We start from the raw sequence: 22,500 nt of genomic DNA on the forward strand, positions 1-22,500 counted from the left end.
CAACTTTGTCCATGAATGTGTGTTTTTCTCTGCTCATGTAACCTTCTCCATGTACCTTGTCTAGTTTGTGACGTACCTACTGTATGTAGAAACTGTAAAGCGTCTCTGAGTGTCTTGAAAAGTGCTATGAAAATGAAATGTATTATTATTATTTGTAGTAGACTCCAACATGTCTATTCTGCTCCCCTCCTCCACACAGCCTCGCAGCCGTTGGACTCTGGGCTTTGCACAGCGCCCGTCCCCAACACCACCCAGCTCTGCCACATCCCCTGCCCCATCGAGTGTGAAGTGTCGCCATGGGGAGCGTGGGGCCCTTGCACCTTCGAAAACTGCAACGACCAACTGGGAAAGAAAGGTGAGAATGAGCTCCTGCTGAGCCACTTACAGAAGGCCATTTTCATGCCGGACTGTAGAGACTGCAGATTATACAAATGGCAGGGGAGGAGAACACTTCACATGTGAGCTACTACTATAGTATATGTATATGAATGTATATCTACACACACATCTGCACACACGCACACACACACACACACACACACACACACACACACTCACACACACTCACATATATATTGTACTGTATATACAGTATATATTAGGGATGTAAAATATGCATATTCGTACCACACTGTTTAGAATACAGATGCATACTGAATGTACCAAACGCATTCTTCAAAAATAATCAACAATAAACATTTCTGCTTATAGTCCATGTTTCACATTCGAGTTCCCACACAAACATATTAAGTAGCAGACCATATGTCAGTTTAATCAATTGACGTCAAAAAACATTTGACCCTTTTTAAAAAATACTATCTATAGACTTCAAGACACATAAAAATAACCAGCAATACCACCTAAATGAATGTATCAAAGAGTATTCTGTGTTTCCTGATATCTGTCTGTCTGCCTCACTGTCTGTTCTTATTTCCCCCAGGTTTCAAGATGAGGAAGCGTGTGATCACCAACTACCCCACGGGGGGGATGGGCAGCTGCCCCCACCTGGTGGAGGCCATTCCCTGCGAGGAGCCCGGCTGCTACAGCTGGACGCTGGTCAAGCTGGAGGAGTGCATCCCCGACGACAACATGGACTGTGGGCCAGGCACACAGCAACCCCAAATCCAGTGTATCAACAGCGATGGTGAGAGACCACAGGGTTCATTTGTTGTGTGCAAACCAGTTGATTAATAACACCCTTTAGTGACAAATGGTTTGGTTCAAGAGCTCATATATGTTTCTTTAAGTACAAGCATTGTAGGCATGTAATAAGGTTACATATATCGGTAACACTTTATAATAACTACACGCAATTCCTCATTTATTAAGCATCTGTTAATTATTAGTTAATGGTTTGTTCGTCATTAGTAATTTATTGTTCATGCATAGTTCATAATCAGTAAAGCATTTGTTCACAAAGTTATGAATGGTTTGTTCATAGTAAATAAAACAAATGTTTGTAAATACATGGTTTATGCCTTATAAATAATGAAACACCCATTTATAAATGAAATCATCTCCCTATTATGAACCAGTTACAAACTGTTAGTAAATGCTTTGATCATCATTTGTAAAGTATTACTCCTATGTTAATTCTCATACTGTAATTCATGATTAACTCAGGAGTTACAAGTGGTTAGTTAATGATTTTTGTGAGCTCATCTAAAGTGAGGACTGTATATGCCTTGCTACATATTTACAAATAAGTTATAAAGGTTACAGTTGCATTTATTAAAACACTTTCATCCAAAGAGACTTACACTATCAATGAAATTAAAGAGCAAGGCCACAATTGTGGCAGCCAGGGATTGCACCCCCAATTCTAAGGCTTACAGCATGCTGGCCCAATGCCTTATCCACTACACTACCCCTGCCCATGGCTATTATAGCTATAAATTCAGAAATATAAAGCAGATGCGCATGTTTGCTATGAACAAACATTCATAATTGTGTATAGGCATGATTTACAGATGAGAGTTAATTTAGGAATTATGCCTCAAAATTAAGAACACAGCATTTAATAACATGCTTAACAGTGTGTAGCAGAAGACACTCATGCATAGTTTTATGTGTTTTTAACTGAGCGGATGTTATGTTCTTCACTTCACAACAAACAATCAATAAACACCAGAGTAAAGTGACAATGTTTTTACTTGGTTAACTTCACTTCAGTATACGTCAGTCAATTATTTACTTGTATGCTTTAACTCTCTAACTATTGTATCAATGCGCTGCTTAGTGCTACATCAAATGTAGTAATACGCATAACAGGAAAGTAGTCCTCTGAAAACATCTAAAAGTAGATCCCATCTATTTCAGAATAGAAGCAGAGGTAGTGTAGTGGTTAAGGAGCAGGGCTATCATTCTGTTGCCTGTTCAGTTGGGGGTTCAAATCCCAGCTGCTGCAGATGTATTTAATTGACATTAATGTTTATGTCGCTCTGGATAAATTGTCAGCTTAATGAATGAATGTGAATGTAGTATTTACAACTTATTTGCAAATGTGTAGCAAGGCATAAAAAGTCCTCACTTTAGATGAGCTCACAAAAATCATGAACTAATCACTTGTAACTCCTGAGTTAATCATGAATTATAGTATTAGGAAGTGGTTTATAAAACATGTATTCACATCCTTACTAATCATTAGTGCATATGTTAGGACTGTTAAATAATGAATAGTATTTCATTAACAAAATGTTATTCCATGTTATATTAAGTATTAGCAACAATTTATACATATTTTAGAAATAGGCTTATTCACTATGAACAAACCAATCATAACTTTGTGAACAAATGCTTAAGTGATGATAAATTATGCATGAACAATTAATTACTAATGATGAACAATCCATTAACCAATAGTTAACAAATGCTTACAGTAATAGATGATGAATTGTGTGTAGTTATTATAAAGTGTTACCCATATATCTAGAACTATACCTTTGTTGTGGGTGGGTACATTTCCTAGTTGATGTACATATAGTGCATTCATTTATTGTGTACTGTATGTTACGGGGATTTGTCCTTTCCCCACCACTTGTCCTGCTGAAGTAGAACTTTCCTGTGGTTTAACCTATCGTCCTTGGGTGAGATTTCCCCACATGATGCCAAATCTTTTATCACATTGACCCAAGTGCATTTGCGCTAATGGTCTTGTCTCACTTTGTCTTTCGTGGAAAGTGCAGGTAAGCTCAAGGTGACCCTCCGTCTTGCTTACGCACTACACAGGACTGGGACAGTGACGGAGAAGCTGTCCGATATCCCAAGCGGTTCATCATGGTCGTTAGCTGCTCTCACCGAACTCCCGTCTCTAACCCCCCCCCCCCCCCCCCTCTCTCTCTCTCTCTGCCCCCTCTCTTCCTCTCTCTCCCCTGTCCATTTTCCCCTGTCTCAGCATTGGCCATGTGCTGCCCCCCCCCCCCCCCAACCCCTCACTGTGCAATTAAAGACTACTTACACTAAATCAAAGTCAGCTCTCTGCAGCCCATCAACTTAGTCAGGCCCCTCTGAACTTGTGTATTCCCCTCCCATGACTGCACCTCATTAAGACTTGGGAGAAATGGATACGGCATCACTTTCCTCGTGTTGTTTCTGCCTGAGCTGCGCCACACTTAGCATACTCGCTCAATGGAGTCCGCTTGCAACCTTGCAACTAGTGTCTGCAAGTGTCGGATTAGAAACAAAACTGTGGGGAGATGTCGATTGTGCTTGCCGATGTGTCCTTGTGTCCTTGCCGATGGCAAAATAGTATAAATTAAAAGGGGGGAAAAAAACCACATTACTCATAAAACTAATTACTGCCAAAATATTTCAGCCCCTGTGTGGTTAAAGAGGATCAAAGATTAAACACTACAATCGAGTGTGGGTTGACAAAAAGCTGAGATGTTATGTGATGCTGCTCACGTTCTGATATTGCAGAAGGGTGCGCTCGGACAGGAGAACGGATGATTTTCAGTCCGTCCCTCTGGTTTACTCTCAGCCCTCTCTCTCTCTCCCTGTGGCTGCCCCTTACAGAGAGAGTGAAGTAAGATTGATCCTTTGGGGCTGCCCAGATGAGAATATATTGGCTCATAGCTTCTTTTGAATTTGGTGTCTGCCATATCCGTGTCTCCCATTGTGACTGGAGCCCACAATTGGCCACACAACCAGCCCCTGTGCCAAGTAAACAACTGGATCAATGCAAATATGGTTGAGTGTCTGCTGTCAATACAGAAAAAAACATTGGAGTCACTCATACCTCCATATTGATATTTATAGGACTGGTGTTGTTGTTGTTGCCCATTAAGGTAGAGAATGGCTTTTCTCACAGGCTGAACCCTGTGACACACACACACACACACACACACACACACACACACACACACACACACACACACACACACACACACAGACACACACACACACACACACACATTTCTCTCTCTTGCTTTTTCACTTTTATATCTCTCTCACTTCACTCACTCACTCTTTTTCCCTTGCTCCTTCTCTCTCTCTTTCTCTCTCTCTAAGTCTCTCCTTTTCTTTCTCCCTCTCTCTCACTCTCTCTCTCCCTTTTTCTCTCACTCACTCTGTCTCTCCCCCTCTCTCCCAGACAGCATCTGCTCCCTCATGTTGTGAGTGCCTGTAAATGAACTGCTATATTGGCTCTCACTTGTGATTGTTCCCATAAGCACCGATGGCCATAATGATTACATTTGATGAATATTCATCAAGCGCTTCTCTGAAAAAAGCATAGCTATGTGTTCTCAAAAGCCATTAACCGCCAGTGACACGGTCAAAACCGCCCCCCAAAAAAGACCAAAATAGAACCCAAAATCCTGATGAGAACCGCTAATGTGTGTGTGTGTGTGTGTGTGTGTGTGTGTGTGTGTGTGTGTGTGTGTAGGTGTGTGTAAGTGTGTGTGTGTGTGTGTGTGTGTGTGTGTGTGTGTGTGTGTGTGTGTGTGTGTGTAGGTGTGTGTAAGTGTGTGTGTGTGTGTGTGTGTGTGATATGGTTTCGCATGTTGGAATTGGAAATGGTTGACGTCGGAGCGAGGGCTGAGCATTGCGTGGTGAGATGTGTTAAAAGCACACATAGTGCACATGTGGGCAAAGGCTCCACTTGCTGTGGATGTGAAGATGGCTCATGCATTATAGATGCCCCAGTGTAAAATGGCCCATGCCTCGGAGGACCTCCAGTCTCTGTCTCGGCCTATTTCTAGATCCTGATGAAGTATTTAATCTAAAGTGTGACGCGCAGTCGAAGAAATATTGCCTATGTACAGACAGGCATGACCTTCATTTTTAGGGTACAATGTACATTAACGGGAACTCACATTCCGACGAGTTTTTCGAGTTCACATTGCAGAAGTAAAGTATATTTGCACCGTCTGCGTGGTCTGACATTTACTCTCTAAGTGAGACACTGGTATTGCTCCAGTGAAGGATTAAAATGCTGTGTTTTAATTGTAATATTTAACGGAAATTGAATTATCAATATCCTCACTTATTGTATTCTATGCATGACAGAGCCACTCATGCGTGTATGTACGTACATGAAATATGATGGGCACTGCTGAGTTCAGTCCTTCAAAGTACCTCAGACATCTATAGAATCCTGACTTGTACTGTACTGTACGTGTTTCATTCCTCAGCTTAGGGCTCAATGGGATTTTATTCACATGTTCTTGTTCGATCCTTTCCTGTGATTTGAGCCTCTTAAAGTCATCTTTTACAATGAATAATCTTATTGCTCTCCTAGAATACATTGCATAAGATGTCTATTGTATATGTTTTTTATATATATATAGAATCACAACTTAATCCTCTTGGATGTTGAATAGAGGACTGATAGGTAGGCTGGATGTTTTCCGAGTTGCTAGGATACGGACCTACAGTAGGTACCAGTGCTGGCAGCTGATGCAGAAATCAGTGCAAGAGTGGGGTCCCCTGACATGACAGATCATTTTTCATATAGCTATTTAGCAGAATAAAGTGCAAAATGTTTTTTACATTTCTTACAGCCACAATGATTATAGTTGCTAAACGTAAGCTAAAAAAGAATTGATTAATGCCATGATAACATTTTTAGTAATACATCCTCATTACGGCATTGTTGACACCATCGGTGATCACTGATAGGTGAATTGGCTACAGTGTAGGATGCTACTTGCCTTTCTATCCAGGTTGGATGTACACACATACTCTACTGTACCTCTCTGAGGTTTGGATTATATGTCCAGTCCATCACAAACAGAGCCCTTTTGATCAATACATTTATTACGGACCATAAAACCCCTTTCTATGTCTCACAGAACCTTGGAAGCAGGGCAATGGCTATATACAACTCAATTAACCAGGACTGGCGGAATATGTTTACGGATATCTTTAAATCCCACTTTGGCAAGAGGAGGCGGTCCAGCATTGCTCTATTGCAAGAAAGTTAAGATGATTCCAGTCGCTGTGCCTCGTTTGAACTGATGGCTGTCAAACTGTTCCAGTACAGACCACTTAAACCATCAAGTGTGTTTATTCCTCAGCTTTCAATGTTGATATCTACTCTGAGTGCAATGTCTTCCACCGTCATTCTGATGGGTGACTTCAACCTACATTTAAGTTGCTTGCTTTGCCTTTGAACAGTATGCAGACTTTCCATCTCCCAAACAAGGCCATATTCTGGTCCTGGTCTGGTAAAAATTTGATCTCAAATAGCAGGTGTCAAATAGCACTTTCTGGTCTGAAATGGGTTGGGCAGCAACACTTAGATTGCGAGGTGTGATACCAGTGTGGTGTGTGATGTCCTATCACAACATTAAAAAGGTGAAGCCAGAGGAAGTCACTTGCCTAATTAACTCCTGTCCTTGTGCAGCCCCATACTACTTTAGAGGATTTAGTGGATCATTACAACAACTGTTTGTTCTCAGTGCTCAGCTCAGCAAGTCTCAGCTTTCCCCAGGGTTCAGTTTTGGGGCCCCTCCTGTTCATCAGATATCTCCTCCTACTTGGCAACATTCTCCATGATGTCCATGATATGAACTTCTGGATGACTAAAAACTATTTGAAGCTGAACAGTAATAAGACTGAACTACTTGTTGTTTAAACATGATCTGTTTTCACCCAGTCCATAGATGGCTGCACCATACCTTGTTCCACATGGGGTCAAGAGCCTCAGAGCCGGATGGACAAAGGAAGCAATAATAACAATAGTCAACGATAATCTGCGCAGAAAGCGATAGTTGTGCTTTGCCATATTGCATGGAATTTACTAAGCTGTTACTTCATTACTGTGCGTAAACAGCGTTCATCACTGCCCATCCCCGCCCATCCCCGCCCCCTCTACAATGCCAATTTCATGCCCACAGATGAACCACAAATGCAGTTGAATATTGCAACATTAAAAAGAATCAAAGTTTAGCACAATGCATACGCATGACACAGAAAATAGCCATTCTCAGCTCCCATGACAGGCAGCCTGTGCTTTTTCCTCAGTGCGGCCTGTTTTTACATACAGTAGCTCGCTATGTTTTTACGTCCACGTTGCTAATCAAATATGCCTGAGGTGGGCGTAAAAATGTGTGTAATATTAAACTGTATGCTCTCATTCAAAGCCCACATGCAAACAACAGTGTCTCTTGCAGTGCCTTTTCCCACCTACGGAGCATAGCACAACTATGCCCAGCTGTCACTCAGCTCCCTGCAATTCTATCTTGTCTGGCATCTCAAATAAGATACTCCACCAACTGCAAAACTGAGAGGATCATGGCATGCCAGTTATCTCACTGACCTCTTGGAGAATTGCACCCCTGCCAGTGCACTGTGAGCCTCCTCAGCGGGTCTACTCAGCATACCAAACATGAACCCTAACAGCATGGGAGAAGGAGCGTTCTGTTACATCGCCTCTAAGCTCGGGAATTCACTTCCCCAATTCACTTCCCCATCACATCAGGCGTTTGTGAATCTAGTGAAGACTTTGAAAGTAATCTAAAAACCCATCTCTTTTGGCTAACATATTCTGTTATATTCCTTTTGTATTTGTGAAGTAACTTTAGGGTTTCATTAAAGGTGCTTTTGAAATGATTAAATTCAATTATTATTATTATTTTGTTGTTAATCTGCATTTTCCTACCCTGTGTAGGAGCCCCCGTGGATAATGGCCTGTGCAGTGAGCTGACTGCCCCAGGGCCAGCTGTCTGTGAGGTGCCCTGCCCCAGAGACTGTGCCCTCACCCCCTGGACACAGTGGTCCTCCTGTTCCCAGACCTGCTCCAGCAAGACCACCGAGGGCCGGCAGATGAGAACCCGCTCCATCCTGGCCTACAACGCAGGAGAAGGTGACTCAGTCAAGCCGTGACTGTTTACTTATCTTATGTGTTTATTTTTGCTTTTCATAAGGGGATCATTTCTGCACATAATCAGATGTATTGAGAGCTCAGTGTTTTTTTTTTGGGGGGGGGTGGGTTTATTGGTGGGACCGAAAAAAATCTGAAGTTATATAAACAGGGAGCAGCTTGTTGTTCAGTGGGAATTCTCCATTCAGAGACAGGCTCTGTCCCAGATTTAGGCTTCACCAGCGGTATCATTTATATGCATGTGTTTTACAGTATTGATGATGATAGACAGCACAAAGGCGTACAGGATTGCAATACATGGTCAATTTGACTGTGTATCCTTTGAGGGCTGGTGTTGCATAAGATTAATATCAGACTGAAGTCTCATTATGGGATTTTCAATTGCTGTCATATTCTGATAGTGTGTAGTGTGTTCGTGTGTGTGTGTGTGTGTGTGTGTGTGTGTTCGACTGTGTGTGTTTGTGTGTTTGTGTGTGTGCGTGTGCGTGTGCGTGTGCGTGTGCGTGTGTCTGTGTGTGTGTGTGTGTGTGTGTGTGTGTGTGTGTGTGTGTGTGTGTGTGTGTGTGTGTGTGTGTGTGTGTGTGTGTGTGTGTGTGTGTGTGTGTGTGTGTGTGTGTGTGTGTGTGTGTGTGTGTGTGTGTGTGTTCCTGCCTGTGTTTCCTGTCATTTGCCCTGTGCTAAGAAGCACTTTGTGTTCTGTTTCTACAGTGACGACAATGGTAGTTGCTTGGATTACTGTGATGGAGGGTAATGTTTAGCGTTGCATCAAGGCTGTTTTCCCCCAGTTCTAGAATTTAGAGTTTGTGCTTCCACCATTAGCCAAATTAGACTAAATTGGATAGGATAGGCCTGTCTTAATGTAGATAAAAGCATCGTATTTTTGTCTCCTCTAAAATACTTAAATGTCCATACTAACCATTACCGTTGTTCTTTCAAGGTCTTACGAATGTTCCGAAGTTTCCAGAACTACTTGGTATATTGATGTTGCCCTTTCTGTAGATGTTCAGTGCACGATTATGAAATCACATTAGATGTGATTGAATAGAAGTGTATTTGTTAGCAGGATGTACGTAGATCTATAGGTGTGAATTGTTAACTGTGAGGTACCTCTTTCCTCCGGATGATACCGTGCTGCACTCTTGGCTTTGGCAAAAAAAAAAAAAAGACTTGGCTTTGGGGAGAAAAAAATCATTAATGAGATACTTGCTGGAGGGGCAAATATATTTTAAGGATCATTTCCCACAAACGCAGCTTGTTGCACTCTTGAGTGCCAAAATATTTCTTCACAAAAAAAGCATTGTTTTTGTTTTCTCTCACCGTGGGAATTTTTCACTCTGTTGCCAATTTACATTAGACATGCACACTTCTCATGATGGAGGATGCATTCATGAAATCAGCCATTCATGTAGAGAGGGGAAAACCTTATGCATTATGGATGCCACTCTCCCCCCCCCCTCTCTTTTCCTCTCCCTCTCTCTCTCCCCATCTCTCTCTTTTTCTCTCTCCCTCTGTTTCTTTCTCTCCCTCTCTCTGTCTCTGTCTGCCTCTCTCTCTCCCCCATCTTTCTCTTTTTCTCTCCCTCTGTTTCTCTCTCTCTCTCTCTGTCTTTGCCTCTCTCTCTCTCCCCCTCTCTCTCTCTTTCTCTCTCCCTCTGTTTCGCTCTCTCTCTCTCTCCCTCTCTCTCTCTCTCTCTCTCTCTGCCTGTGTCTGTCTCCTGTGGATGTGTGAATAAATCAGTGGGCGTGACACTGCGGCACCACCAACATTAATAACAGAAACGGGGTGTTGCTGGGGGTGGCCATCTCACGGCTCTGGCCCCTGGTTTAAAACAACACACGGAGAGTGGACAGGCCAGAGCCACTCAGTGCACTCGTTTAAACCCTTCAGCTTAACTTTGGTGAACGCATGTGATCAGAGGGGAGCCCAGCCGTGGAGAGAGTGTGTTTTTTATCTTTTTTTTTTTTGGTGTGGCACTAAAGCTTCCCTCCTGATCCCTCCAAGAGGCGCATTATCCCCTGGGCTAGTTCCGCCGCCGGCTCTCGGGCTGTTTAGCGAGCGCAATTAAAGCGTGCTGAGACGGTGCTTTTGCGGACACCTTGAGAGAGGGCCAGCCGGCCTCATTACGGGCCCGCGGGTGACCAGAGGTCAGCGTCGGGGATGTGGCGCGCTGCCGTCTGTTCCCTCTCTCTCCACCCCCCGTCGCCTTTAATGCCGCGCTCAACCCCTCGCTCGGCACCTGCCCTCTCGCGCTACCCGCGCTCGAGCCGGGATGAGGAGAGAGGGGAGCTTGGACTCGCCGGGGGCCCGAGCGAGCTCGGCGGCTCCATCATCCCCCAAGGCCTGTAAATGTCAGCAATAATTCAGAGCCACTAAGGGGGCTTTGGCGCGGCGAGGTATCGACTCCGCTGAGAAACGGGAGGCGCCGAGCACTTCAGTGGCCCATCCATCTGAGGGGAGCCTGTTCTTTCTTTTTAAAAAAAGCAGCTCCAGGAGTAATGCAGCGTCCTTAAGGCAAATGCTTCTCCTGACACCGGAATGAGGGGAGGAAGAAATACTCTCAGTTAGGTTTAACGGGGGAAAGAGACTATCTATCACACAACCTATTAGTGGGTGAAATTCCCCAAGGGTAGTTGTATTAGGTGTTTGTGTGTGTGTGTGTTTTTTAGTCACAGGTAGCTTGGCATACAGCCATTTGTTCCCATCATTAGAGCCGATAATTTCTCATCCATGCTCATCCCATAGAGTTTATCGTTTCCAATACAAGGAGAGGAAATGTGCAGCCATGCAAGTGTGTGTGTGTGTGTGTGTGTGTGTGTGTGTGTGTGTGTGTGTGGATAATATGTCTAAGACCGTCTGGTTAGTAAAGACTAGTAAAGATACCTTATCAGCTGTACTGTATGTATGAACATGTGAACTATTTGTATCCAAATATGTTTGTATCCGTAGAAGGCTACAGTATGTACAGTATATTTGTGTGTATGGATATACTGTATGTTATTGTTATTCCCAGATTGGGATGGGCTTCCATCTAAGCACTCTATGTTTGTGTCTGTAGATGCATGTGTGTCCCAATGTTTGTATATGTTTGTATGGATGTGTACTGGTATATGAATGTATGAGTGCTTGTGTGTGTGCATAGCCTACAGTATGTACAGTGCATTCAGAACATTTTCAAATGCTTTCCACATTTTGTCTTGTTTCAGACTTTTATAAGTCTACACAGTCTTTCTGTTAATTTATTGAAAATAAAAGACATAATATCCCGTTTATAGCTGAATTTGAATCCATCTTGGCCTAATGGAATCGAATGTTGGACCTCATGGACAACTATCAGTGCCACGCTCCATCAGTCAGACCCTTATAGAAGAGTGGTCAGATGTGAGCAATTACCTGGCTTTAAGCCTCACAATAAGGAAAATTATAGCCTACTGTCAGTCAGTTCACCAGAAAAAAAGCTGATTCTGAATGACTTTCAGATGAAACAAAGATTGAACTATTTGGCCACCCATCAGGGTGGAGGAAACCAGGCACTGCACATTGTCTTTTACTGTCTGTGGCTTTGTCTCATTATTACCGTCCCTACAGTCAAACACAGTGGAGGCAGTATCATGCTGGGAGGGGGGGTTACTTTTTCTGTGACAGGGACTGGGTGAGTAGTCAGGATAGAGGGAAAGATGGATGTCAGGAGATATAAAACTCTCCTGAGTGTAACCTTTTCCAGAGTCCTCAGGATCTCAGACTTGATGGGGAATGTTTACTTGTCAACAAGACAACAACTCAAAGCCTATAGTCAGCCGTGACAAAAAGTGGAATTGGGGGGAAAACTCTGTGAAAGTCGTGGAGAGGCCATTGTGGAGTTAATGATGTATACTGTATTCATAGCCTGGCTATCACCAGACTACGCCCAATCTTTTAAGATTGAACATTAGTCTGGGGAGTCTGCTGTATTTCTACTGCGCAAGAGGCGTGATCAATAGGTATAGTTCATATGACTGCGAATTGAATGGGTGCGTCTGGTGGATAAGCCAGTTTTTGATTGGTTCCAGCAAACATGAACAGGAAGCAGGAGAGGTAAATCTGCAGGTTTCCAGCCTGAGCTACAGGGCAAAATCCGATCGCTGGAAGATCAGGCTGGTTTTTATCCAGCCTAGTGCATTGATTGAATAATTGAATGCATTTTAAGATGGGTCTGAAATGTAACAAAATGTGGAAAACTACAAAGGGGTCTGAAAACATTCTGAATGCACTGCACTGCAGGTCTTGCAAATGAGTCCATTGTGCTGCATTGGTGTATATTGACCCGGACTGTATCTCTTCTGCACGCACAGGCGGAGCCATGTGCCCCAACAGCACTTCCCTCCAGGAGGCGCGCAGCTGCAACGAGCACCCCTGCATGGTGTACCACTGGCAGACCGGACCCTGGTCCCAGTGCACCGAGGACCCGTCGGTGGCCAGCACCAACACCAGCCTTAGCACCAGCAAGGCCTCCTGCTCCATGGGCCTGCAGACGCGCAAGGTCATCTGTGTCAAGGTCAACGTGGGACAGGTGCCCCCCAAGAAGTGAGTGTTCGGTCTCGGAGCGAGGCTAATACGCTTTTGTACTGGTTTGGGTTTTGGATGTGGCGGGTGCCGGTGAAGAGTTAACAGGGAGAGTAGAGGAGATTGGTTGAGGGAAGGAGAGATAAGTTTGGCACCGAGCGTGTCCATGTGGTGGGTGTTTAAGTCTGTGACTGACTGACAGGCTCAGCTGTGGAGAGAATGAGAAGAGAAGGAAGAGAGAGAGTGAGAGAGAGAGAGAGTGAGAGAGAAAGAAAGAAAGAAAAGTAGAAAGCAGCCTCTTTCCTCCTCACTATCTCTACTCTGCAGGCAAAGAGTTTGCTCAAGCAAGATGGAGGCAGGCAAATAAATAAATAAAAGCACGAAGCATAGAATCACAAACAGACCAATTACCGCATCCCAGTCATTTTTAGGCTCTGTAATTTCCCACTGATGATAATGGCAGTAATTAAGTGGGCTTGATTCTTTAATGCAATTAAATCAGCACCAAGATGAGAGAGTGCAAGACAGCAAGGCCTGTTTAGGAGGGCCAGATCCAGCTTGTATCAGGAGGAAGGCTGATGTTTGCATGCTGACACTTCTCATGCCACAGAGGGCCTGAGAGACCGCGAAGGCTTCTCGTGGTCCAAGCATTCTCCCACATACTGTATGGTCATATGCCAAGATGATGGATGTATGATGGAATTGCCTATCCCGTTGAAATACCTTTCCTATCTACTATTTTTGCGTACAGGTTTTTAGGCTAATTTCATGGGAATTTTTTCTCTATTTGTTCATCCTCTCTTCACCTTTTCTTACCTATTTACCCAGTGTCGTACGATCTCATTAGTTTTGGAGTGAAGCATGTGCGTTCTTGACATTTCTCGTCTCCATTTTTGTTCCCATGATCCATTTCTGACCCAGACCACCTTGAGGCAAGTGTGGAAAACACCAAGTGGAAGTCTGTGATCTAACAAAGCCATCACCCTGACAACAACATTTTAATGATCTCTGTTCCGACCACCTCCATGTAGATGGCGTGCTTATCTTTCCTCACATTACCACTTGTGACATTTACACATAATTAAAATATAATACTAAGCAGGAGAATTGACTTTGAATAGACAAAATGTTAACATAATTGGATATCTTAATGACTGTGCTGGTTGTGTCAACTGCGCTGTTTAACAACGCTGGAACAATTTCATTCTGCAAATGAATGCACCCCTATTATTGAAATGAAATTTAATTTCATTTGACGGCATTCTAATTTGGACAATGCCTCATGTTAGCGTGTCGGGAAAACAGTCACAGCCGTGGCAGTATAATAAGGCTGTTTTCTGAATTCACCAGGGGATGTGCCTCAGACGAACATCTTTATGCCGGAGTACGTGCTAACATTGTGCTCTGCAGTGTTCAATCCGTTAATCACTATGTTTCGTCTAGTTTCTTTACGGGTTTAATTTTTGAAGCTTCATAGGGGCTTTGGTGATGTGTCTATATGGTCTTTGATGTGTAGCCTGTTTTGTTTTCTCTTGAATTTTGAGTTTATTTTGTTGAGGAGTTCCAAAAAAGCCCCATCTGTGAGACAAGCTGCAGTCAAAGTGACAATGCCTTGTGTTCATCCTCTTCTCACACAAGGCTCTCAGGTTTTAGTGTTTGTGTGTGTGTGTGTGTGTTTGTACGTGTGTGTGTGTGTGTGTGTGTGTGTGTGTGTGTGTGTGTGTGTGTGTGTGTGTGTGTGTGTGTGTGTGTGTTGGGGTAACACAATGTGCGTTTTCTGTCTATATATCTATCCTTGGGGATGTTATCTGTGTGGGTATTTTTATGTGTGTGTGTGTGTGTCTGTGTGTGTGTGTGTGTGTGTGTGTGTGTGTGTGTGTGTGTGTGTGTGTGTGTGTGTGTGTGTGTGTGTGTGTGTGTGTGTGTGTGTGTGTGTGTGTGTGTGTGTGTGTGTGTGTGTGTTGTTGTTGTTGTTGTTGTTGTAGTAGTAGTAGTAGTAGTAGTAGTAGTAGTAGTAGTAGTAGTAGTAGTAGTGGTTGAAAGGCAGGAAATCAAGAGACATACTTAGGCGCCTGCTCTTTGAGTGCGTTCCCCAGGATCTGTCTCACTCCCGCAGGATTTGCTACTGCTATTGGCATTAGACAACAAATCTGTTTGTGCGCCGTGGCTTCTGTAGTCCCATGTGGCCGAGCGGTGGCCCTGTCTCTGTCTCACCTCTGTCCCACCTTAATGCTGATGTCCCAGAACACCAAGATCCCATCCTCTCTCTCAATCTCTCTCTTGTTCTCTCATTCTCTCTCTCTCTCTCTCTCTCTCTCTCTTTATGTCTCTCTCTCTCTCTGCATTAAACCTGACCCTGATCATCCAGAAGGTCCCTACCAACAGGATGATGAAATAGAGCCTGGGCATCCCATAATGCTCCAAGGGTATGGCCAAAGATCAGATTACCGGACGCCTCTCTCAGATTGACCATTTGCCCTCATTTATCTTTATCCAGCAGGAATACTACTGAGAGGACCGGTGCTTAAAACACACACACACACACAGACACACGCATGCATGCACACACTCATGCACACACACACACACAGATTAGTTAGAGCTCAGCCTTTGCTTGAGATTTTGTAGCGATTCCACGATTAGAGGGATTACCATTCAGTGATAAAATCAATACATCTCCGTTTGGAATAGCGTAACGGGAGCATGGGCCGCTGTTCCTGCCCTATAATATGTTCTCTGACAGTTCTATCTCTCTGGCTTTGCCAGGTGTCAATACAATTTGTAATCCAAAACAGTGACAGTGAGGGCAGGCGTCCCATGATTGCCAGTGAGAGTGAATGCCTTTTTAGGTGTTGACGTCAGGCACGTTGCCTGTGATAACCTCCATGGTGCAGCCCCACATTCCCCACATCTCTCTCTCTCTCTCTCTCTCTCTCTCTCTCTCTCTCCCCACAGCGTGCAGCGTGAAACACCACAGGTATCCTCACCTGCCCAGACAACTGACTTACCTTAATCTCCAATAATTAATTCCATTAGCGTAATGAAAGGGCTTAGGCCAAACCTCTGTGACATGTCTTTAACCTCGGAGCCCTTGTTGACTGACTGAGCTGAACTTGTGGCCTGCCCCGCTTCGCAAAGACAGGGGCCTGCGTTACAATGGGAAGAGTGTCTGATGGATATCCGGTGGTCCTGACACGTGTGGTGTGGGAATTGTCTGGAATAAGAGGCTTAGCACTTACTGTACATGTGTATTTGTGTGTGTGTGTGTGTGTGTGTGTGTGTGTGTGTGTGTGTGTGTGTTGGGTCGTGGGTGCATCCCAGGACGTGTGTATGTATGTATGCATATGTGCGTGTGTGTGTGTGTGTGTGTTTATGTGTGTGCATGTACAATATGTGTATGTTTGTGTGTGTGTGTGTGTGTGTGTGTATACTGTATGTGTGTCTGCGTGTGTCTGTGTTTATGTGATTAGATGACTTGATTATTGGTGTGTGTGTGTGTTTGTTTATGTGATTTGATGACTTGATTATTTATGTGTGTGTGTGTGTGTGTGTGTGTATTTATATGATTTGATGACTTGATTATTTGTGTGTGTGTTTGTAACTCAGGTGCCCAGAAGGTCCTCGTCCTGAGGCAGTGAGGCCGTGCCTGCTCCCCTGCAAGAGGGACTGCCTGGTCACTCCCTTCAGCGAATGGTCTGACTGCACCCCGTCCTGTGAACCAGGTACAGTAGAGGCACCACAGTATCGTACACATAAATCATACACACCCACTCCCTTATAGAGGAGAAAAAAAATGTTTTGTTTATTTTTCATTATGTTATTTTACACCGCCCTCTTTTTTTTTTTCCTTCCACTTATTACTGTAATGTATCATGCCTAAATTGCATTGAAATAATTGTGGAATTGCTCAAGTAGCGTGTCTCTTTCTCATTCCGTGAGGAAGATCGCGCCACAGCCACACACCGCATCCAGTCGTATCACGCTGGAGGACACTGTTGAATGCATTAAGCTGATTTATGGCATGAAATCATCGTTGCTCCTGTTTTATGACCTCTGCTGTGGCACTGATGTATATAAACCGGCTCAACAGCAGGCATATATATATATATATATATACTGTATATGTATACAAGATAGATATATCTTTTTATTCGCATTTGGTCATGCCTCTGATTAGAAATTTATCCCATCAGGTGCTTTCGAATAAACGGCTCTCGTTTAATTGATTTGAATGAGAGGTTACGGTGGAGCCCGGGGATGCATGTGTGATCATACGAGCTGATTAGGAATGTCTGGGCAGCAGGAAATAAGCGGGAATTACACGCCCACCTCTGGTGAAGCTGGTCAGGGGGTGCTCATCGCCATGAAACTAATTGCGTTCCCAAGCAAACACGAGCTCTCCGTAAAAATCCAGCCACCACCTGCCTGGCTCTTCCCCCCACTGCAGTGTCTGTGACGTTGGCATTTCTTACCAACCCTGAATATCAAGACCTACCCAGCAACAGGATGCATATCGTGATGCATATATATCATGATACAGTCTTACTTTCTTCTATGGTATTGCATCATCACAGCTCTGTTTCTGACCCGGTGTTTGTGCCCAAAGGTGCTGTGGCCCAAAAGCCCAAGCAGTCCCGCAGGCGCATGGTCATCCAGATGCCCTCCAACGGGGGCCAGGAGTGTCCCGAGGTGCTGTTCGAGGAGAAGGAGTGCACCCCCACGACTGTCTGCCCAGGCTACAGGTACAGTGCCATATACTGTGTACCTCTAGTGTAGAAAATGCCTGCTGTTTGTTATTCTGTCTGCCTGCGTGGGCCTTCTATTGAGGCATTCATAATGTGATTTTACCCTTGATTGTCTTGAGCACTCCATAATGTCCAGAATTTAGACACAAGCAATTGCCATTCTCTCACACCAGGGATTTTCCATAATCTAAAAAACCCCCTCAATTTCTTAATCACTTAAGAAAAATACATTATGTGTTGAATAATTTCCTCATAATTGCTATCCCAGTGCCAGTGTGACGCTAACGGCTAATTGTCTAACTCTAATTGTTACTGGAAGATGGAAAACCCACAAGTGGCGGCGCTGTCAGCTGGTGCCGTGGTCTGTCCGCCAGGAGAGTCCCGGTGCTCAGGAGGCCTGCGGATCGGGACTTCAGACCAGAGGTGAAGCGCTGCTCTTTGCATACAGTTTGCCTGGAAGGAAACATGGCTAGTGTTTAGCCTATGGCTAGCGTTTAGCCTACGGCTAGCCTTTTCCCTCTAGTTTAGTTGAGTTGGAGGGGATAATCATTTTAAGACAACTAACTGTGTGTTTAATGATGACTCTGTGCCAAAATGCCTCCAGACACAGGACCTGAGGTCTAATCGTTTTTGCCTTCGGATGTTTGCATATTCAAAGATCAAACGTCTACCCTCATGTGTACCTCTGTAAGATGAAGATCTCAATTCAGTCCTCCTCCACGTTTGTAATACACACCAACATTATTATATCAATTACAGTACAGTAGATTCAATTAAATGCATTGCTCTTTTCCAGTGCTCACATAACACATTAGATAAATAAACCCAATATGCATCTATAGATAGTGTGTGTGTGTGTGTGGGGGGGGGGGGGGTTCTCTTCCTGTTAAGTTGTAATTAAAGGAGGCTTCACCAGACCTGTCACCTGTGTTATAATGTAGAGCCTGAATAAATGATTTCAATTTGCAATTTGCAAATGCTTGGTTAGACAGTGCAGTGAGCACTATATTAAATGGGATTTTTTCCCCCCTAGACAAACAAGCTTATATCTTTCAAGCTCTGCTAACTTACCTTATTTTGATGACACTTGTAGAGCTCAAAGAACCCCACCATCTGAATTGCTTTTCTGAACTTGGCCTCCTCACTGTGTAACGTCAGTGATTGTAAAGAAATTGTGAAAACTTGAGGTCCCTCTGGTCCCTTAAGCGTTCTACATTGTAATGTGGTCATTGGAGGTGAACCTGTTTCGACAAATTCAGTTTGGTTTCTCAGATAGGAAATTTGTTTTTAAAAATAGTCAATTCGGTCAGTGCATGTAGGACGAAGATCAGTTTCGCTTTCGCTCACAGTGTGGACATGGCAGAAACCACCACTGTCACCCAATGGGTCATATCGTATTATCACAGGCCTAAAGTGGGCTCTGCTCAGACTGATAGATAGTGACTGCAAGTGTGATGAGGGCTTTGCTGTTGTGAGTTTATGACCCGTGACATTGCTGTTGCCCCGCGGTTGCTGTCCATCACGCAGCACTCTGACATGGCCGTCCCCACATGAGGGACAGTCGGGAGATCCTCAGGTGCAGTGCATTAACGCCACAGGCTTCGCCTTCAAGGTCACCCTCAGCCTGCCAGCTGTAGAGTAGAATTCGGCTTAGAACGCCACTGTTATGAAAAAAAAACGGCCTTCTGGAAAATCGCAGCTATCGCCGTGTCAGGAGTGATGCATGGCTCTGTTTTTACTTGTTAGATGTTTTGAAATATTTTGGGTGTTATTTCAATTCAACAAACTTGTTTCACCTGCCCTAAGGCTGTCATTTATTGGGATAACCTTTAAAAAACATCAAAAATTATTTCAGACATGTTTCGTTCTTTATGAAAGTGTATTTTTCTAAGCCATCTATGCCCTTTTCCACATAATTATCCACAGACAGTATTGGCCGCATTAGTGCCTTCAGGCCATCTCTTTGTGTTGTTTAAATCGTGTCTGTGCTTCTCTCTGTGTCCTGTGCCGCTTGCATTGCCCGGGGCTCCGCAGCGGTGTCGTGTCGTCAGCTGGACGGCTCCGTGGCGGACGTGGGCCAGTGTCTGAAGCTGTCCGGCACCATGCCCCCCATCACGCAGCCCTGCCAGCTGCCCTGCCAGGACGACTGCCAGCTCACCCAGTGGTCCAAGTTCTCGCCCTGCGACTTCGACTGCGTGGGCGTGCGGACTCGCAGGAGGGCACTCGTGGGTAAGAAACGGCTACTGTGTTTGTTCATGCCCGCCGGTGATGTCACAGAGAATGAAAGAGAGAGAGGGAGGTAGAGAGTGAGAGAGAGAGAGAAAGAGAGAGAGGAAGGAAGAGAGAATGGCTGCTGTACAGTATGTACACACACAATGTCCCTCGGTGGTCAAGGTTGGTCATTTAGGGTGCTTTCACACCAACATCGTTTGGTGCGCACCAAACGGTCCATTCGTACCAAAACCTCTTAGTTTGGTTCGTTTTCGTTGGTGTGAAAGCATTAATCGCACTCGGGTGCGCACCAAAACAAGCGGACCGAGACCTCCAAAAAGAGGAGGTCTCGGTCCGCTTGACTCCGCACCAAAAGTAGACCTCTGGTGCGGTCCCTCTGGTGAGAACGCGAACTGGGGTCCAAACCATAGACTGTAGGTCAAAATAGTGAGTCAAAATTGGCGCCGATTTCTACCGGAAGATAAACATTGAGAAAAAAATCAATCAGACTAATTTTGGTTCGTTTTCTGGTGTGAAAGCGGACCTCACTGGAGTCTATATGCTACATAATAACAATTTCACTGCCCGAAGCGGACCAAATAATCGAATTAGTGGTGTGAAAGCGCCCTTAGTCATGGACAGAGTCTTGTATTGAGTTGAGTTTGAATTGAGTTGTTCAGAGGAAGAGCTTGTTTTTGGCAAATAATCATTCAACGCAGAGGAAAGGTTGACTTGAAGAACATTTTGAAGAAGTTACTGTTGGCAAAGAAAGAATCCTTCTAGGCAGAGGAAAGGTTCGCTCAAACAACTGGTGAACTTGCTTTTGGCAAAGAACATTGCTTTGAAACAAACAGACAAAGGGCTCTAAGCAGGGGGTGTGCATTAAAGTGTGACGTAGAATACTCTGAAAGCTAAGACCATGGCCTTATTGCTGAGGGACCATAGCCACTGATGGAGTGTACGCTGTGCAGGGAAAACATGCCTTCCACTAATGGACACAAAGGTGCCATTATGGATCTATTACATCTGCAGACCAAGCCTTTAATTGTGCTCATTACTTCAGTGTAAAATAGCATCCTTTGTTATGAGTTAAAGTGCCCACTGACTGACCATTCACCAAAAGTGTGCTCACGGATCTACCAATCCGCGTTTAGTCTCTTGAAGTATCCTCCCGTTCGATAGCGATGATAATGCTCGATATTGATCAGATGAATTGCTGTCTTGGAACCTATCTCAGCCTGGACTACAAATAACACAATGCCTCTTGCAATAGTGAATGAGGTTCAGGGCTGCGTTCTCAGTTCATGCTCTGCTGAGTTTTATTTATAGCGATTATTGAGCAGTGCTCAAGCTAAGGCAGTGATCTACTGTGGAGGTGTATGTGTGCCAACAATGGTTTCCGTTTTTTGCCCGTCTTCAAATCAGGTTTTGTTTTCGGTGTTAGACTGGATATTTTCATTTGGAGTTGCACTAATACTGTTAGATTTGTCTGTTTCTGCAGTTGCAATTAATGTAGTTACTGCTGATGACACCCTCTAAGAACATAACAACAACATGTTATGATGACCATCCTAACCTTAGTGTTTCAGCGTGGTTTAACATGCAGAACAAGCTGATTAAAGCAGCAATTAGATTATTATTAGAATAATTATAAAATAATTAGTAAAAATCCGTTGCCATGATGACACATCCTCATTCAAGAGTCACGATAAGATGCGAATGAAATCAGGGTGCTGGTTATACATGACAGATGTAATCAGAGTGAAATAGAATGAAATAAATGGATTGAAGCTCTCCTGATTTCCGAAAATTGTAATCCCTCCGATTGCACAATTTACAGAGCCGTTTGAGTGACAGAAATCTGATTGTTTGTTGACATTGTTTGTTGCTGTGCGCAGCTTATCACTGCGGCGTTTTCACACCCTTCTTCCCGGCGTGTGACAGGCAAGAGCAAGAAGAGGGACAAGTGCAAAAACAGCCAGCAGTTCCCGCTGAGCGAGACCCAGTACTGTCCGTGCGACAAGTACAACGCGCAGCCCGTGGGGAACTGGTCCGACTGCGTCCTGCCGGAGGGGCGTCCCGAAGGCACGCCGGTCGCCAAGCCGGGCGTGGGCATGGCCGACGTGCGGGAGTGCGGGCAGGGCTACCGCTACCAGGCCATGGCGTGCTACGACCAGAATAACCGGCTCGTGGAGACGTCGCGCTGCAACAGCCATGGTGGGTGTCTCTGTGTTTTATCTCGCTCAGGGTCTCACTCCGTTTCTTTTTCCCCTCTGTGTGTGCTTTTAGTCTTTTTGCTTTGGCAGTCTGTGCTCACTGTCGATCCATTCATCCGTCCTCGCTCTCCATCAATGCTTTTTGTTCAACATTTCTTCTTTAGTTCCCTCTTTTTCTTCATCTTTCTCGCCGTCCCTTTTTTCCTTATTGTTCAGTCTCTGTCTCATTTAGTCTCTGTCTACCTTTTGCTTCATCACTCACTCCCAGTTGTTCTCTCTCTCTCTCTCTCTCTCTCTCTCTCTCTCTCTCTACCTTCTCTCTCTCACTCCCCCCTCTCATTCACGTCCCCTTTAGGCCGTAATCTCTTGTAGAGCTCGAGCTTTAGAGGGAATCTAATTTCGTCACATGGTACTTACTTGATTTCTCCCCTCCCCTCCCCTCTCCCTCTGCAGCAGCCCCCCC

At 44.5% G+C, this 22,500-nt stretch overlaps 1 protein-coding gene across 1 annotated transcript in view; it reads left to right on the forward strand.

The window, feature by feature from the left end:
* The window catches only part of thsd7ab (thrombospondin, type I, domain containing 7Ab), a 102,869-nt gene that overhangs the window by 52,670 nt on the left and 27,699 nt on the right, over positions 1–22,500 (forward strand). The window contains exons 6-14 of the mRNA XM_062538101.1: positions 200–355; positions 941–1,144; positions 8,114–8,308; positions 12,655–12,886; positions 16,472–16,587; positions 17,472–17,607; positions 17,930–18,033; positions 19,645–19,839; positions 21,766–22,038. Coding sequence (XP_062394085.1) covers positions 200–355; positions 941–1,144; positions 8,114–8,308; positions 12,655–12,886; positions 16,472–16,587; positions 17,472–17,607; positions 17,930–18,033; positions 19,645–19,839; positions 21,766–22,038 — 1,611 coding nt within the window. The remainder of the gene's footprint in view (positions 1–199; positions 356–940; positions 1,145–8,113; positions 8,309–12,654; positions 12,887–16,471; positions 16,588–17,471; positions 17,608–17,929; positions 18,034–19,644; positions 19,840–21,765; positions 22,039–22,500) is intronic.

Source organism: Sardina pilchardus, chromosome 6 (genome assembly GCF_963854185.1).
Source record: "Sardina pilchardus chromosome 6, fSarPil1.1, whole genome shotgun sequence".
Classification (NCBI taxonomy): Eukaryota; Metazoa; Chordata; class Actinopteri; order Clupeiformes; family Clupeidae; genus Sardina; species Sardina pilchardus.